Source organism: Python bivittatus, unplaced genomic scaffold (assembly GCF_059951505.1).
Source record: "Python bivittatus isolate LINGU-HERP-01145 unplaced genomic scaffold, Pbiv_v1 ctg000840_np1212, whole genome shotgun sequence".
In the NCBI taxonomy this organism is placed as follows: domain Eukaryota; kingdom Metazoa; phylum Chordata; class Lepidosauria; order Squamata; family Pythonidae; genus Python; species Python bivittatus.
Genome location: NW_028277113.1, coordinates 3481937 through 3500060, shown reverse-complemented (window position 1 = coordinate 3500060; position 18124 = coordinate 3481937). Strand labels below are relative to the sequence as shown.

Genomic DNA, 18124 nt, shown 5'->3' with positions numbered 1-18124 from the left:
TACTTTGCACATGTGCAAAACCCCATCCACTATTTTGTGCATACATAAAAACACCCCAATCGTTCTCTACTAGGCAGAATCACACACCAGAACTGCAGCTGCATGAAAGCTTTATCTGTGCATAATCAGTTCTGGTGTGCATTTAGCAATTACCAATCTGCAAAATTTCAGATGATGGAACCATGAATAATGAGGGCCACATGTATGCAATATTACAGGCCTATAATATTTGAGGCTTTCAGTAACATGATATCATAAGATAGTTGTTTATAATCTTTCTTTCGTTTGGGAACCCTTTGTATATCCTCTTCCTGAAGATGTTACTGGAAAGAATAGTAGAAAGTGAGGCTGTGGAGAGATCCACATTCAAAGGGAATAAAGTTATTCAAAGTGTGAAAATCATGTCACACCTGTGGGCAACTCCTACATTTTCCTGTACTCATGTGACAGTAGCTGTGCAGCCCCAGGAAAATGCATGTTTGATTTAGGGAGGTGCCAGAGCTGTGATGCATGTATCAATCTGTACTCCAAATCACCTTCTTCACTTTGAATCAGGAACTTTGCCCAACCCTAATAGAAAGATACCATGACTGCCATTTTCCTCTTTTGTAAGAGTTCCCCAAAACACAATGGTAAAGCCACCTGCAAAGAATGTAATTCATCTCTCCCTTGAATAGAGGTGGTGATTTTTTTTCAAATGTATCACTTATTTATTAGGTTACCATTTATATGTTTTGCCCTTTATGTCCACACTGGTAAAACAGCCAGCAAGAAATATCCATAAAAAATAGACTCACTTAGTCCCAAATAGCCTTCCGGGGAGCAAAGCCTTCCTTAATGATCTCCATGGACAAGCCAGCCAATGTTCTAATCAGTCCTCAATGCTGAAGAGTTTAATGCTTATCTGATCTGTTGGAACTTGTTATATTAATTTCATACAATGGGCAGAAAGGGTATTTAAGTAGAGAACCCATAGGTGGATAAAGGTACTGAGTCCCCCACCTGGTATGATTGCTAAGAACCTGTCACAGCCCTCTTGCTTTTCCTGTTGGATTTCCATAACTAGTCCAGCTAGGGGAAGATGAGCTGAGGGGAAGTTGTTTCAAAGGAGAAGTACAATCAGGGACAGTTTTATGGCATGTACTGGTGTCATCTTTATTTAACTCCCCTCCCAGCTTTATATGAATTTGGAATGACCCATAATCTGTCCTATATTAAATTATGCAACCCTGAATGATGAATATACATTTATATTTATTTTTATTTTTATTTAAAGAACCTCAACAGAGCATCCCAAGGCAGCTTTAACAATTCATAACACATTAGGAAAACACAACTCCAATTAACAATTTAATAAATAATGCCAGCAAACAATAAGTCTAAAACCAAATGCAAACAGTGAAATCTATTACACACCAATGTAATTTCATGAATATTTGGTTGTGTGAATCAGCCCTGGTGTATCAGTAGGTATTCTTAGTTGGGACAGGGGAGAGATGGGGGGAAAAAGCATTGCACACAGAGCTCACATTGTATCTGTCATTTTGTAAATTTATTAGAATTCAATTATCTTGTAAACATTAAATGTTTCACAGGGGAGGTAAGAAGTAAAGCAGTGAACTTAATACAATTTGACATTTTCCCATAGTCACTGTTGCCATTTGGGTAACTTCAGCTGAGCAAAGGCAATTTGTTCATGTGTAAATTACAGTGTGTTGCCTTTAAATAAATCAAGATTGTGTGGCATTTGGAATCAGCTTGCCCTTTGCAGGAGTCTCGAGCTGACTCCTACCTATGTGACCATTCTTCTGAATCTAAAATTTACAGGATTATGCTATTCCCATTACTGTCCCTTTGGCAATAATACCAGGTAGAAAAGTTATTTTTCCATAGTTTTTCTTCCCATGCTTCCTTATATTTCCCTAATATTTTATACAGCTAAGTAATACAGCATAAAACTCAGATAAAATGTGGGAGTCCAGTCCAGGAACATATTTTGTACCGTCAAGTTTCAAACATTTTATAGCAGACTTGGACAAATTACATCCTGCCATCTTGAACATATTCTGATGGAATATCTGGGAGCTTGAAAACGTATCCAGGTTGAGTTGCCTGCCAGGCCTGGAAAAACAGGAGTGTTTCCAGCATCTTGGAGGCCACAAACCACATTTCTGAGGTTGCATGTTAACAAGGTCTTATTTATTTATTTATTTATCTATCTATCTATCTATCTATCTATCTATCTATCTATCTATCTATCCATCTATCTATCCATCCACCCACCCACCCACCCACCCACCCACCCATTTTGCATTCATGACTCTGGGCGGCTAACAATTAAAACATAAACAATACCAAAAACCCAAAATAAAACAACCACATAAACAATACAAAATGTTAAAACAATTAAAATCAATTAAAAGCATACAAATACAGTCACCAGGAGAGCACAGTAATTCATGAACAGTACAGCCATTTTAAGGGCTCCATACCACTCTCTGAACCCTAGGCCAGAAGGCAAAGCCAGGTCTTTAGGCCCTTCTGGGAGGCCATCAAGTTGTGGCCAACCTGATCTCAGGAGGAATGATGTTCCTAGGGCAGGTGCAGCAGCAGAAAAGGCCCTCCTCCTGGGTCCTGTCAGATGACATATGCCATTAACCATATGTGGGTTTGGTCTGTCTTTGAAAGAAAACTAGCCAAAGCAGGTATATTATTAATAAATTTAAAAAACAAATAAAGTTGAATTGAGAGCAGAGGTTGGTAGTTCTCAGCTCAAGGACAGAAACCACAGCTTTTTGGAACCCAGTTTTGCAACAATATACATGTGACAGGACATAATGCATCAGAGTATCTGTGTGAAGATTCTACTCACCAGAAAACTTAAAATACTCAGTTGCAGGTAAGGGTTGACTTAAACAAAATTTTGTGACTAAAAAGGTATCCATGGATCAAATCCATCCTCTCCAGTTTTTGTTTTTAGATAAAAAAAGAAGGAAAATAAAGGACACTGTGATTCCACAATGTATTCAAGTTTAACCTGTATAATACATGTCTGAGGTTCCTTATAATGGATACAAACCACATAACTCAGCCTCCCAGAATCTCCATCCCAAAGAAAAACCCCTGAGAATAGTTTCTCAACTATATGAAGCAAGTATTTATTAGAAATACTTGAAAAATTCAGTCTGAACAAATTCAGATATAATATGTCCTGATCTACAGCTCCCATACTAATGTTACAGTGCAGATCCCTGCTCAAAAATAAATAAAAATAAAAAGGCATTTAGAATACATTTTGTATAAGAGAAAATATATTTTCTGTGAATGAGAAAAGGATAGATTTAAAATTTATATATTTAGGTAGTATATTTTATACCACCCCAATCAATTGACTCTGGGCAGTTAACAATCCAGTGTAAAGCATACAACAGATAATAAAACACAACAACTCTAGACCAGCAGATTATAGTTTAGAAAAGACTGCCCATGCTACTGAGATTGAATGGCAGTTTAAAAAAAGAATTTTCTTTTTGTGAGCTCCCACAGATTATTATAATGGTAATTGACTTCAAGATGGGAAGCATGGCACAATGACATAGCCAAAAACACACAGAAACATCTGTGATTATGGAATTCTGTGATTATGAGAATTCTCATTCTCATTTGAGGTTGAAACAATGCTTGTCCAAACTCCCTACCTGCACCTAACATGTTCTTCTCATTTGTTCTCCTCCCTCTCTTCCTCCAGTTGATTATGGTCTTCTGATTACGTAGCCTGTTTATATTTCACCAATCACAAGAAAATATATGTAAAGCTGGGTTGGGATTTTAGAAGCTATCAAGAAGATGTGCAGAAAATGCTGAAAGGAAATGTAGGCCATTAGGTACTGGACAGTCATTTCCCTCCAATGTTAATTAATAAGTTAATTCCATCAACTTATATCCACCCCTGATCCTCCCTACCTCCTATGACTGTCTGAATCTGCTCTCATCTGAGTTTGTTAGGGGCAGGACACCTCCCCTGCATACTTACTCTAGGGAGGAAGTGTTCCAGTGCCCCCTTCTGCCTTTCACCCAGAGGATGGTTCAAACCATCATCTCTCCCCTCCCTTCTCTTAATCTAGTGCAATGAATGATCCCCCCCCCCCTCCAGGTAGACGCCATTCAGTCCAGGAAACTTCATCCTACTTTATAGCCTTCCTCTCCAGTTCTGAAGTGCTTGTCTATAGGATGGCCACAAAATGGTGAATTTCCTGTTAACCACTGCTTTTCTGCTTTTAGCCCTCAGGAATACACCTAACTCCTTCTGAATACACCAACTGCTAGAACCATCAGAGCTTCCTCCCTTCAGATCCTGGTGTGGTCTCCATTGCAACCAGTTGCCATGATACAACACCATGTAACTTGGGTCTCAGAGGCTATATGTTCTTCCATGTGGTTTCTGCCTTTTGCACCCAACATCAGCTTGCCATCACCAGCCACCTCTTCCTATGGGCCATCTGGGTTGAATGTACTACAGGCCACTGTGTTCTCCCAGCTTCCTCTTTTCTGGGTAGATCCCAGATCTCAGATCCCTTGGCCTCTTTTCTTGACTTTGTTGTTCCCATCCACGAGAGTTCCATTGTTCCTATCCATTTGTCTTTTTTCCTCTTTTCTGTTTCCAGCCCAATATCTTCCCACATCAAAAACACACATTCCTTATATTTAATGGTTGCAACCCCATCTGACAAAACACGTTTTTCTCTCTCTTTTCTCTCCTCCAGCTCACTTTTTCTATCACCCAAAATTCAGTCTCTCCACAGTTGGAACAATCTTTTGATTTAGGAAATCAACTTCCTTCCTGCCTTCCTGCCTTCCTCCCTCCCCCCTTGACAGATAATTTTACTGTGTTTTGAAACTACTATTTGTCCATATCAGAGCTGAATACAAACCACTGATGGCCTGTATCTAGGCCTGCTAAAGCCGGGTAGACTGTCAGATCCTTGACACATAATAGTACATGGCTGATGAGTAGCGTTCAGCTTGGTAGGTCGCCAGTATGGATGAATGAATCCATTAAGTTCAGTTTTGGTCAGTTTCCCATTTTTAACCTTACATTTATTCTGTCTCACTTCTGAATCCATTTGCACATTTTATGAAACCCACTGTGAAAATTAATGCACACTGTGATGCATAGTTTTCCCAATATGCATATTTTAACTCATTTTCTATTGTGCGCATAGATGTGCATTTTGTGTCCACTTTTTCCTAACCTGTGTGTTCTCTTATTTACTGTTTCCCTAATACAATATATGTTTTTTTTGTAAGTATAACAAAACAGTATTCCGTCACTTGGACAAGTGCAACATCGAAAGATAATTCAGTGATCCACTGAAATCAATAGGACCCTACTGATGTCAGTGCATGTAATTTGTACATGGCTTCATTTAGATACAGCCCAATAACTCTGAACAGAAAAAGAGAAATAGCCACACAAGGCTGTCAGACAGACAGCATGCTTCTTAATTCTTTTTTCTTATACAGTCTCTCTTCCCTGTAATTAGTCAAAGAAAATGGCAAAGTGAATCTAACATTTTATCCCTCAGTTGTTTGTTTTCATTATTTCCCCTAACAGTATGCTGCCAAGGTAAGATCCATTAAGATGTTCCATATGCTAGTAAGGTACTATTACTGGTGGATGATGGCAGTATAATTACACAGTAAGTCATCAGAAATATGAGTTTGACAGGAGTTGAAGAATCCATTGGAGTTTCAGATTAATCTGAATGACCTCGGCTTTTATTGCTGTTGAATGTTTGGAAGACACTAGACTGTCAGACTGTTGCAAATAAACTCTTGCAGCCCAAACAGTTTGAAATAAGTAATGTGCAACTTCTTTGAAGTGAATCATGATAGTAAGCCAACCATGTGTTTTTATTTTTATTTTTAACATAGAAGCCCCTTCCTTAGTCGACTATAATGCTCTGCAGTTCTCTAAAAGAAAATGGAGAGAAAAAAGTAGAAATCCCCCAGCTGGTTATACCCCTTTGAAGACGAAGGTGCATATGTACTCCTTAATGGAGTATAGAAGAATCATCTATCAATGTTGCCAAAGGTCCTGAGAGGGGTCTGGCTCCATTTTCAACCACAGAGCCATTCCTCTATTAAAGGCTACAAAATGTCTTTGCAAAATGTTGAAAGGGAAGTATAATTTTGATCCTTATTCGTATGACAATTTATACACTGGTATAATCCTAGTGTATAAATTGCACATAAATCTCTTCCTTCTCCTGCTGAAGTCATGGCCATGTAGGATTATTAATATAATACTTTAGATCAGCTTATTGCTAGTCAGGTTTTTAGCCATTTGAATTATGGCAAGAGAAGTGTGGATTGCAAAATGACAGCACATTTAGTTAAAACATATTGATTTTGCAGTTTGCTCCAGAGAATTAGCTGTATCTAAAACTCCTGAATTATCGCTACCATAATGTGTTTGGAGTGATTCTATGTCTGCAGTTTTTTTTTTTAAATTGTAATGTATAAAGGTTTGCACTTATGGCCCTAAGGAGTTAGAAACTCATGCCCACATCTTCCTATGGTGTCCTTTACCAGAAGACCTCACTTAACAACCCTAACTGGGACCAGCAACTCTGCCACTAAGCGAAGCAGTTGCTAAGTGAGAAATCACATGACTGCAACTATTGCTAAGAGACAAGACTAATCAGTTTCACACCTTCAGCTTCTCTTTGCCTCCTAAACACTCTCCGCCCCCCCCCTTTGGAATGTTCCAGTGCCTGCTTACACATCGAAAGCAAGAGATTTCTATAGGCAATCTCTCCTTTGCCTGACCCTTCCCCACCCCCACAGAGCAGAGAGAGTGGAGAGAGATTTCAAGAGAGTAAGCTGTTTGCTCTTTTACACATCAAGAGCAATGTGATCATGCTGACAGCGAGAAATGGTCAGGCAAAGGAGAAATTGTTTACTCCACCCCCCACCCCCCTACAAAGCAGAGATATTGTAGAGGAAGAGAGTTCAAAAGAGTGAACTCTTTGCTCTTCTACGCACATTGAGAGCAATGTGATCTTGCCTATGGTGGGAAAGAGTTAGGCAAAGGAGAGACTGCCTACAGAAATTGCTTGCTTCCCCTACCCACTCCCAGAGCAGAGAGAGTGAGAACAGATTGACTGGAGAGAAAAAAGATTTGAAAGCAGATTGACTGGAGAGAAAGAGATTTCAAGAGAGTACTATAAGCTGTTTGTGTAGTGTACCTGTAGGCTGCCAGCATGATCACATTGCTTTCAATGTGTAAAAGAGCAAACAGCTTATTTTCTTGCAGTACCTTTCTCTCCAATCAATCTGCTCTACAGTTGGGGGGGTGGGGGGGAGAAAAAACCACAGGTCAGGCAGAGGACATTGTGTACTGATTCTAATGGTGATCACGTGATTGAGGGACTCTAAGAAAATGGTTGTAAATGGGCCATAAAGCTATGTTTTCAGCACTGTCATAACTCTGAATGGTCGCTAAATGAATGGTAGGTGAGGACTACTTGTATATGATATACTGAGACATGCTTTGCTCTCTCTAGTTATTTCCAAATTTGAGGGTCATATGATACTGGTAAATTTTATGTTCATTATTTTTTAAGGAATGTTAACTCTTCACTCTTTTGTGTTGCCAAATACCTCTACTGAGCCATGTAGCTATACAAAACTTTCATTTGGATGTGTTGTTCTATTGTTTTATGATTTTTTTGGGGGGGGAATGGGTTTGCTATAGAAATCTGTTTTCTTTTCTTCTTCTTCTTCTTCTTCTTCTTCTTCTTCTTCTTCTTCTTCTTCTTCTTCTTCTTCTTCTTCTTCTTCTTCTTCTTCTTCTTCTTCTTCTTCTTCTTCTTCTTCATTTGTAATGCTGGTCAAAGATTATAATAAAGCCATTTCAGTTTCAGTATACAAAGAAGGATTTCATATATTTGCAAGAAATCTGGAATAAAAAGTGGGAATATCCCATTTAACAAATAAATGGCCAAGAGTCTTAAAGAATATTAAATATATTGCTAATGAGTTTTAAAAAAAAAACCAGGCTTAACTACAGACCCCCAAAGAATATTTGAAAAGGGATGGCTGTCAACCTCAATATATTGGAAGTGTAAAATGAGTGATTACTCATGTTGGCTTGTTCAACTATTATCCCATTTTGATTTAAAATCCATAAGTCTGTTAATGTGCTATTACAAAGCTCACTATGGGTTATACAAGGGAATATATTTTTGAATTATATTTTAAAATATGAAAGTTATTACTTTATGGAGTACTGTATTATAGATTTATTAAGCAGGGGAGGGGGAAGCAGCAAAAAAGATTACCTTCGGTGTTGGAAAGGCAGTCTGACCACAGAGTTACAGTCTTGAATCACCTTTATGTGCTTGATTTCACTTTATGACTGTCTAAAAAGGTAACAGGAATCTGATCAGTATTATTCCCTGTAGTCAATGTTTAATAATGTAAGTTTAAAAATCAGACTGATAAATATTTGCAGTTGCTTCAGTAACACCTGCTCCATAGACTAACGACAGTTTACAATATTTGAACAACCAAAAGTGGAATAATAAAGCAGAGCAACCATAAACATTTCTTTGTTTTTTTGTTTCTTTTCATTTTTTCTGCTTGCATTTCCCCCCTTTTTCCTCTTCTGTTTGCAAGCACCTGAATAAAAATTAAAGAAATAGAAAACAGAAAAGTGTTCAGAAAATATATGGCTTATCAAACTTATCAAAGTCTATCAGCCCTGTCCCTTGGCCTTTATGAAACAGCAATTATTGTCTTAAATAATAACTGGGAAAAAAAAAACACCCTTTGTTAAGCAGCTGACTGCAGGCTTAATTAGGGGTACCAGGTCTGGGCTGCAAAAATCTGGGCAATCACAAGATGGCAACAAAATAATTTATGCAGCCCAGGCCTGGTAGCCCTAGGCTTACTGAGTCACTGGTTGCATTAATCTACAAATCAAAGGCAAATTTACAGTTTCATTATTTCAATCTGAATAAAAAGAAGCTGTGCCTGGCTATGTATCTGTCAGTTTTCTTGAAAACTAATGAACAGCAAAAAGGAGAGTCTTCCAATTGTTGCTCCTGTTTTTATAGAGGAAGAATGAATCAGCCCATTTAACTATTCCTGATGTGCCACTTACAGATTATTTATAATGTTCCATATTTCTTCCATTGAGCTCAAGATTACATTCATGGTGTTTGTTTCCCATCCAGGCATGCTTTTTTATTCATTTTATAAGTATTTATATATATTTATATCTTTATATATATTTTTAAGATTTTTTTATTCCGCTTTCATTATTTTTATAAACAACTCAAGGTGGCACACATACCTAATACTCCTTTCCTCCTCCTATTTTCCCCACAATAACAACCCTGTGAGGTGGGTTGGGCTGAGAGAGAGTGACTGGCCCAAAGTCACCTAGCCAGCTTTCACGCCTAAGGTGGAGCTAGAACTCATGGTCTCCTACTTTCTAGCCTAGTGCCTTAACCACTAGAACAAACTGGCTTTCTATTTATGCTTCATTCTTAAACTCCAAACGGACTTCCAGTTTGGTTAATTAATACCTGTGACCCGTTTATTGCATTTTCTGGATTTACACCAGCCTTATGAACCCTGATGCCCCCAAATGTGTTGGGAAAACAATTCCCAGAATTCCCAGGAAGCATCTAGAAGTCACCATGTTGGAAAAGTCTATTTTAGATGATTCCATAAGGTTACTACACACATGTGGTCCTTGACCTATGACCATTTATTCAGTGACTGTTCAAAGTTATGATGGTGCTGAATGAATTGTGGTTATGACTAGTCCTTGGAGATCCGGCTGTCTCAGCACCCCCACAGCTGTAACCACCTTCATTCAGCACCATCATAACTTTGAACAGTCACTGAATGAATGGTCGACTTGTGACCTTCTCATTCTCTTTCTGGGGAAGCCGGCAAGGAAGGCTGCAAATGGCGATCATGGGGTGCTGCAACCGGTCATAAGCGCAAACCAGTTGCCAAGTGCCCAGATCGCTTACAACCAGTTGCAGTGCCCCTCAATCACGTGATTGCCATTTGCAGCCTTCCCTGCCAGCTTCCCCAGAAAGTCAGTGGGGAAGCCAGCAGGGAAGGTCGCAAGTTGCTAAGGTGCCCCAGCCCCTCTGTGCTTGCACTGTGCCAGCCACTTGAGGGATTGCCATTGCTAAGCAATACGGTTGCACTTTATGACTGCATCACTTAGTGATGGAAATTCCAGTCCCAATTGCCATCGTAAGTCAAGGACTGCCTGTACATACAAAGTATGTTGCCATTTAAATGGTGATGCTTTCAGTACTAGATTTCTGTTAGGTAGATAAAGCCGTTATACCAAATAGCTGTGTAATTCACCCCTTGAAATACTTTCTTCTTACTACAGGTAGTCCTCAACCTACGACCTTTCATTTAGCAACTTTTCAAAGTTACAGCAGTGCTGAAAAAAGTGACTTACAACTTGTCCTCACAATTACGACTGTTACAGTGTCCCTGTGGTCACATGATCAAAATTCGGGTGCTTGGCAATTGGCATGTATTGATAATGGTTGCAGCATCCCGAGGTCACATGATCGCCATTTGTGACCTTCCCAGTTGGCTTCCAGCAAGCAAAATCATTGGGGGAAGCTGGATTCACTTAACAACCATACGATTTGCTTAACATTATCTGGGCCTGACCTGACTTGATATTTTCATTGTAGTATAAAATGTTCTCTCTTAAGGTGGAAATCAAAATTGAAAAGGTAAAGCAATGGGGTAAGAGAGAACTTTGTGCCTCTTTTTCCCTCTCCCCTAGTCAAACACCGTTACAGACTACGCTGATTCAGCACTTTTGTTCAATGCTCTTTGGTATAAGTGCAGAGAAAGAAAGGTCAAGAAAAGGATAGTGTAACCATTTTCCTCACCTATACTAGTGAAAGAGTGTGTATATCACTGTATAAAAATCAACCATTCCAGGAAGCTACTCTTGTAGTTTTGTAAAAGAAGAGTGAGGGGCAGATTATAAAGGTGAAATGCAGTCAGTGAACCCTGGAGAAAATCATCCTGGGGTTGAGCAGTTCCGGAATGTGGGGTGGTGACTTTGGGATACCCCATTTGTGTGCTACAGACATTGCCCAGACAATTTGAGATTTGTAAATCTGTAAAGTGTAAAGTGGCATTACTCATTAGGTTCAAAGACACGCTATTAATTAATGTATTACTTGGAAGTCCTCCTTCACTGATACCATATGAATTCAGGATAGCCGTCCTCCAGCAACAAAAGCCATTCAGAAAAAACAAATGGCTTCACCAACTCTTATTTATTGCAAGGGTAAAAAGCTTACTTTCCTTCAGTCTCACTTGTGAATAAATTTAAACTACACATTGAACTGATATTAATTCTAAAATAATTCAGATTCTTGGATTTGCTTATGTGCAAGGTACAGAAAAGATCAAGGATCATTTGTAAGATATGGTATTTGTCATATTTGCCTGAAAGAAAGATTAATGTCACTCCAGATTTTTTTTTTTTTTAAAAAAAGGTTGGATATGCTGAGAAGATAAGAAGATGGAGAAAAGTTTTTTGTTCTGTTCTGTTTTGTTTTGTTTAACCTTTAGGATATGCTACATATTAAATTGAGGGCTGTATTCTTTTGGGGTAATTACAGGAACTCATTTTACAGGAACTCATTTATTTCCAACAGATTTCTGGGTTTTTCGTTTATGTGTATTTTACAATGTCAACTACAAGCATATACAGGTAGTCCCCAGTTTAAGAATGAGTTATGTTCCCAAGGTCTGTCCTTAAGACCAATTTGTATGTAAGCTGCAACAGTATTATTGTATAATACTGTATAAGTAGTGTTGTGTAATTAACTCCAACCATTATGCATTTAACTTGAATCATTGTATATTTGACTCAAATTTTGCTATAATAGGCTCTGTTTTTAACTATGGGTCATCAGTAAACTGGGCGTTCTTAACCCGGGTGACTACCTGTACTGTTATCTATATTATGCCTTATTAGCCCTGTGCAAATCTTAAAGAGGTACTTTATGGGGCACAGGAGCACATATAAAAACCTACCTTTGAATCATTGAAGCAGTTATGTCTTTTTTTCAGGCAAAATTATTGCTTATTTTTTAGCAGACTGCAATCTTCTTGAAGGGTTTGCACACCTTTATTCCATATTTTACAAAGTATTGAAAACACAGTCGTACTAATGTACAACTAGTAGGACAGAAATGATATTTCATCAACTAATAGCATGTATTCTCAAAAAATCCACATCAGTTTTATGTATGTGAAACTTGATTTCTATTTTTATTCTAAGCTGCCTAGAGTCATTCTATGGCTGGTTGGCCTAAAATAAAATAAAATAAAAATATATGTGTTGGGGACTGAAATTCATAACCAGACTTAGAAATGTTGCCTCTCTGAGACTTTGGTACTTTCTACTAGAGGCACAGATGATCTGTCATATTTACTCAGAAGTAAATCCTTCTATATCTTACAGTATTCTTTTGCAGGTTCAGATGAATGGAACTGCAATTTTAGGAGCTTGCATCTTGCAGTTCTTAGGGGATCCAATCTTAAGCACAAATACTAGAGATCTTCTTTGAACCAGATGGGACACTTAGGAATTGGCATGTGCCAAATCAAAGTCAGTTTAAAGGATAGATTAACTAAATAAAGCTTTTCCTCAGAAGTGGAACATATATGCCTCCTGGCTCCCTTTTTTCAGCCTCTAAATTTTAGTATCACACTGCTCTGCCCCAGCAGTATGATTCCTTGATATGTTTCTGGGAAAAGAAAAGCTGGTTTGCAACTTCCCTTTAAGTTTGCACACCCACAGAAACAGAATACCCTATCCCAAGCCCCACAAAACTTATCCCATATGAAACTCCACTCACATTCTCATGGATCCCCATGATTCTGATCCATCCACTTCATCTTTCAGTGGCTTTTTTTTTTTAAAAGAACATATACAGTGATACCTCGGGTTACGAATTTAATCCGTTCTGTGACTCTGGTCGCAACCCGATTTGTTCGCAACCCGAAGCAAATTTTCCCATAAGGTTCAATGTAATTACCGTTAATCCGTTCTGGCGTCCGTGGACCACGCGTCAAGGGCGGAAAAACGGCCGCGGACCACGCAGCAGGACGGAAAAATGGCCGCAGACCACGTGGCACGGGCGGAAAAATGGCCACAGACCACGTGGCACGGGCGGAAAAATGGCCACGGACCACGTGGCACGGGCGGAAAAATGGCCACGGACCACGTGGCACGGGCGGAAAACCGGCCGCGGACCACGTGGCACAGCAGAAAAACGGCTGCAGACCACGCGGCAGGGTGGAATAACGGCTGCGGACCGCGCGGCAGGGCGGAAAAACAGCCGCAGACCACGTGGCACGGGTGTAAAATGGCCGCAGACCACGTGGCACGGGCGTAAAATGGCCGCAGACCACGTGGCATGGTGGAAAATGGCCGCGGATCTGGTTCATACCCCGAGGCAGAGTTCGCAAACCGAGGTAAGTTTTTGCGGCCGGAGCTGGTCGCAACCCAAAAAGTTCGTAAGCAGAGGCGTTCGTAGCCCGAGGTACCACTGTAGTTCTGACTACTTAAAAAAAAAAATGCCTGCTATAACTTTAAATGCTTAATCTGTGTGGTCCCCTTTATTCTTTTTTTTTTTTTTTTTTTACAATTTTAACAGGTATAGTAGAAGGATAATATCACAGGCACAATGCAAAGCTTTAGAGGTGCTAAGAGCACTGCTATAGGAATACTCTGATATATGAAAATATGGACAACTTTGTTAGTCAAGCTGTGTGTATGCAATGGGATACTCACAAATGCAGGATTTAATTTTATATGTTCCCTCATCAGCTCTCAGCAACCATGAAGATCACATCTGAACTGATAAATTCTATTTGCATGACCTGGGAGCTCTTTTGTTTAAGCATAAATAAAATCAGATCCGTATGTCTAAATGAAAGCCCAGCATGCAATCTGATTAATTCATGGAGAAACCAAATTCACAAAAAACACTCTCTCCTTCCTGCCCTACTTGTGCCTTAAGGGCTTCTTTCAGAGCAAAAAGGGAGGGGGGATGACTTCATTGCAACTATCAGCACAAAAGCCCAAACTTTTGGTTTTGATGGAATGTCAAAAGTATCATGCCTCTGAAATAATTATCAAAATGCTAAAGATATTATTCTTCCTCTTTAGAATAGGAGCATCTTGAAACAGTGGAGACATCCTGTCAAAAATCTGAACCTATTAAAGTTCTTTCTACAGACAAGGGTAACACTTTGAGCAGTGAAACACAAAGAGGATTGTTTAGACCATCTGTTTAGACCATCCATTTGTCTAATGGATATGCTATGTCAAAACCACCACGGCTAGGCTGGAAAGTTGCTGTGTCATCACCAAATCCTAATCTATAAGTGCATAACCTGAAACCCCAAGATTATACATGGTCTCAATATGTGTGGTGTGATGTTCAGCCCACTAGTTTGTTTTTGTGACAGAAGACCATACTCAGACCACTTTTGCTGAAACGGTAGCAGACTACGACATAGCCATAGAAGTGCTTACTTTCATTTCAGCACTTTTTTCAAGAGTCTGGAAATCATATCCGTAGAGTTCTATAGGAACATCAGCAGGAATTTCCAGCCCCTGGAAAAAGAGAACAGCTGTTTAATCCAATCTGAATTAAAATAACTCTAAATGTTTTTGCCCTTGGCCTGATGCAGATTCATTTTGGAAAAGTAACATGGACATTTTTTGCCCTCCAAAAAAAGATCATTCGTCATGAGAACCTCTACTAATCAAAGTTCTGATTTTGAATATAGTGCTTCCTCATCCCCCACATATTCAGAGGAGCTATTAGCAGCTCATTTTCCCATGGGCAGATGCTGCTGGTTGGGAGGGGAAAGGATAGTGGGGATTCTGCCAAGCACTGCCCAGAAACTACCCCATGTCACAGTGTGTGCAACAAATTGCTGCTGCATTTTTTGTAACAGCAACATTCTTTTCTCTCCGCTCAAGGATGCAAGGAAAACACATTACTGTAAATGTGTGAGAGAGAGATCCCTTAATGTGTACCTCCAATTGTTGCTAATCAAAGAACATTTGTGTTCTCAGAATGTGTGATATGTGCATTTGGTAGCATGGCAATATTTTATGTCAGAATTTGATATTTCAGCTCTCATCCAAAGAGGAAAATAGTGTTTCTGTCAGTATTAATATAAGGATTATACAGTGCATTCGTGTGGGGTACTGTGTTAATAGTGATAATATATGTTATATTTGTTCCCTGATAAACTCTGTAACTGGTTGAGGGTTGGTCAAAATAATTATCACTTTCTCTTAGGTATCTTCCATTTGAAAGTTCCAGAGTCATCTCTTGTTGGTTCAGCTGTTGGAAGAATCAGGGCAGTGGATCCTGACTTTGGAAAAAATGCTGAAATTGAATATACCATTGTTCCAGGAGATGGCGGGAACTTGTTTGACATCAGCACAGATGAGAACACGCAAGAAGGAGTCATCAAACTGAAAAAGGTATTTAGTAAAGATACAAGATAAGTAGCTGTCTGGCTTAAAGTTAATATACTCAGATAAAGTGATAAGATATTAGACTTGCTGGCACATGTGATTGGATCAGAAATGACCCCTATGTTTGTTTTACATGTTGTTCATGTTTAGAGAATTATGACTTTTGTCCAAGTGCAAACTTCTTTAAATTGTGGCATAAGGAATAAAACTGATTCACTATACTTTGTAATTTCGTTCAAGATAGGTAAGTATGCTTGCATTCTTCTGACTATGCCAGGATATTAAATGATACTTTAAATCATGGTTTAATATCCTGGTTTCTTTAAGTAGAAAATGACCCAGTTCAAATGAAATGGGAGACCATAAATAAGGCTCGTTATACGATCTAAATTTGGTCAGTAAAAGTTTTGTTTGGAGTTGTTTTTTTGTTGTTGTTTTGCTTTGTTCTGTTTTGTTTTGTTTCATGAAGAGTATTTATATTTTTAAAGACTTGCTGATTATACTGAAGCACCAGATGGTGTGTTCCTACCATAGCATTATGTCACAAACCTTTTCCTTGCACAATCAGAACAGTTTGAAGCTGCAAACCCAAGCTTATCCAGAGCAAGAAGTGAAATAGAAATAGCATTATTATGGATACTAGATTGTATATGTCTAGAACCTTCAGAAGCAGATTTTCTAATTGCAGTTTGTCGTAGCATAAATTCAAGCAGCTGAACCCATGCATAAGCAAAACCTAAAGCTAATCTGAATTATTGCTACAAAGTTGGCTTAATTGGACAACAGCTTAAATAAACTGTCACTTCTCTGTAAATCTGTGAAAAGTAATTGCAACCTGGGGCTTGTTTTGAGGTAGCTTATGTAAAAGAAACATGAGGTTTTTAGATGAGGAAAGTTACTGGTATTAAAAGGCTTTCCCATTCTGTCTCACACAGCTGCAACTCCCATCTCTCCATTGGGGGGGGAAGAGATTGAAAATAACGTAAACATTATATTTTGTACTGAGACTATTTGTTCATCAAAATCTGGTTCCCCTGCTCCTGCTCATGTTTGCACACTCGTCGGCCATCGCATCTCTGTGTGCATCAGTGAGACCTTAGTCTGCTCCTAGTTTTCCATAAAATCTGCTTGGAATTCCATTTTTGATCTCAATTTTTTTTTTCTCACCCGATCATAAGCTGTTAGCAATTTAGTATTTGTCACCAAAAGAGTCTGTCTAAACTCTCCCATAAACATGTAACTAATATAAACCTGCTGAGGGACAAAGAGTTTGTGTCCCTCCAAGGCAGATTTTCAAAATCAAGTAGCAATTCAGTTAGATCGTCACTACTGCCTTGTAACGAACCTCCTCTGGCTATTAAATTAACTAATATCAATGGAGATTTCTAAATCTGGTAACTAGGAGTAACAGAAATATCATTTAGAAAATAAAGGAGTAATTAATAACCAAAAAAGTTCTAATGCTCCAAATAATGCATATAATTAATTTAAAACTGTAAAACATAACACATTATTATTATTATTGTTGTTGTTGTTGTTGTTATTCAAAACAAATAAGAGCTTGTGTTGAATTTTGGCACAGATTTCATATACTGAATGTTGAGATTTTATAAGATGAAAATTAGGTTTTAGGACTGAAATTAACAAGCAGCTAACTGGATTGGAAACCATTTACTTTTTATTTTCCTGTATGTGTGATTACATGAATTGCCTCAATTTTTAATAAATAATTTTGTTTCAGTATTATTACAAAGGAATGATACACACACACACACACATACACACACACACTATATGTATATATAGAGATCTAGATGTAGATACAGATATATACTCCAGTAGTTGTTATTAATGTATGCTTAGGTTGAACACATGTCAAAACCTTTTGTATTGCCTAAGGGGGAAAATGATAACAGATTGGTTGGCTGGAAAAATATACATTAGATTTTATCTCTAATTATTTTCAATTTTTTTGTTATACAGATTTTTGGGGGGAGGGGAGAGTAGAGTAGATATGTGTGTAGAGCATCTTGTATCTCAAAGTATAGTTGCTGCTCTTTGACTTTAAGTCAGACTACAACCCTGATACTTCCTAAGGATATCAAGTACCTTTCCTTCTGACAATCTTACGTCTTCTGATGCCACATAGTGGTTTGTATAAAAATAGCAGCCAAAAGAAACAGAAGGTAGCAAGTTTAATGCTTTGTTAGCATTACAGTTGGAAAGTGTTTATGGTCTCTAGCAGACCAATTCAATTATTTATTCAGGGGATTCTACTTTGGAGCAATCCAAAATATCTAATGTCCTGTCAGCTGCAGCCCACAAGATAGAAATGTGGATGGAGAAACATTTGTGTCTGCCTTTTGTTATTTCTGTTTTTCTACCTCTCTCATTGAAAAAAGAAATATTTTAAACCAGCTGAATTTGCAGGAGATGGTGGGTACTCAGGAAGGGAATGAATAGTTTCAGAGCCTCAGTCTCTCCCATCCTAACCTCAGAAATGATTAGTCTTAGAGGCTTGTAAGAGGTACTGTAGAAAAT

General features: G+C 38.5%; 1 protein-coding gene across 1 annotated transcript in view; it reads left to right on the top strand.

Moving 5' to 3' along the window:
• The window catches only part of CDH12 (cadherin 12), a 303004-nt gene that overhangs the window by 238838 nt on the left and 46042 nt on the right, over positions 1-18124 (top strand). Inside the window, exon 6 of the mRNA XM_088130662.1 lies at positions 15402-15589. Within this exon, the coding sequence (XP_087986788.1) occupies positions 15402-15589 (188 nt within the window). The remainder of the gene's footprint in view (positions 1-15401; positions 15590-18124) is intronic.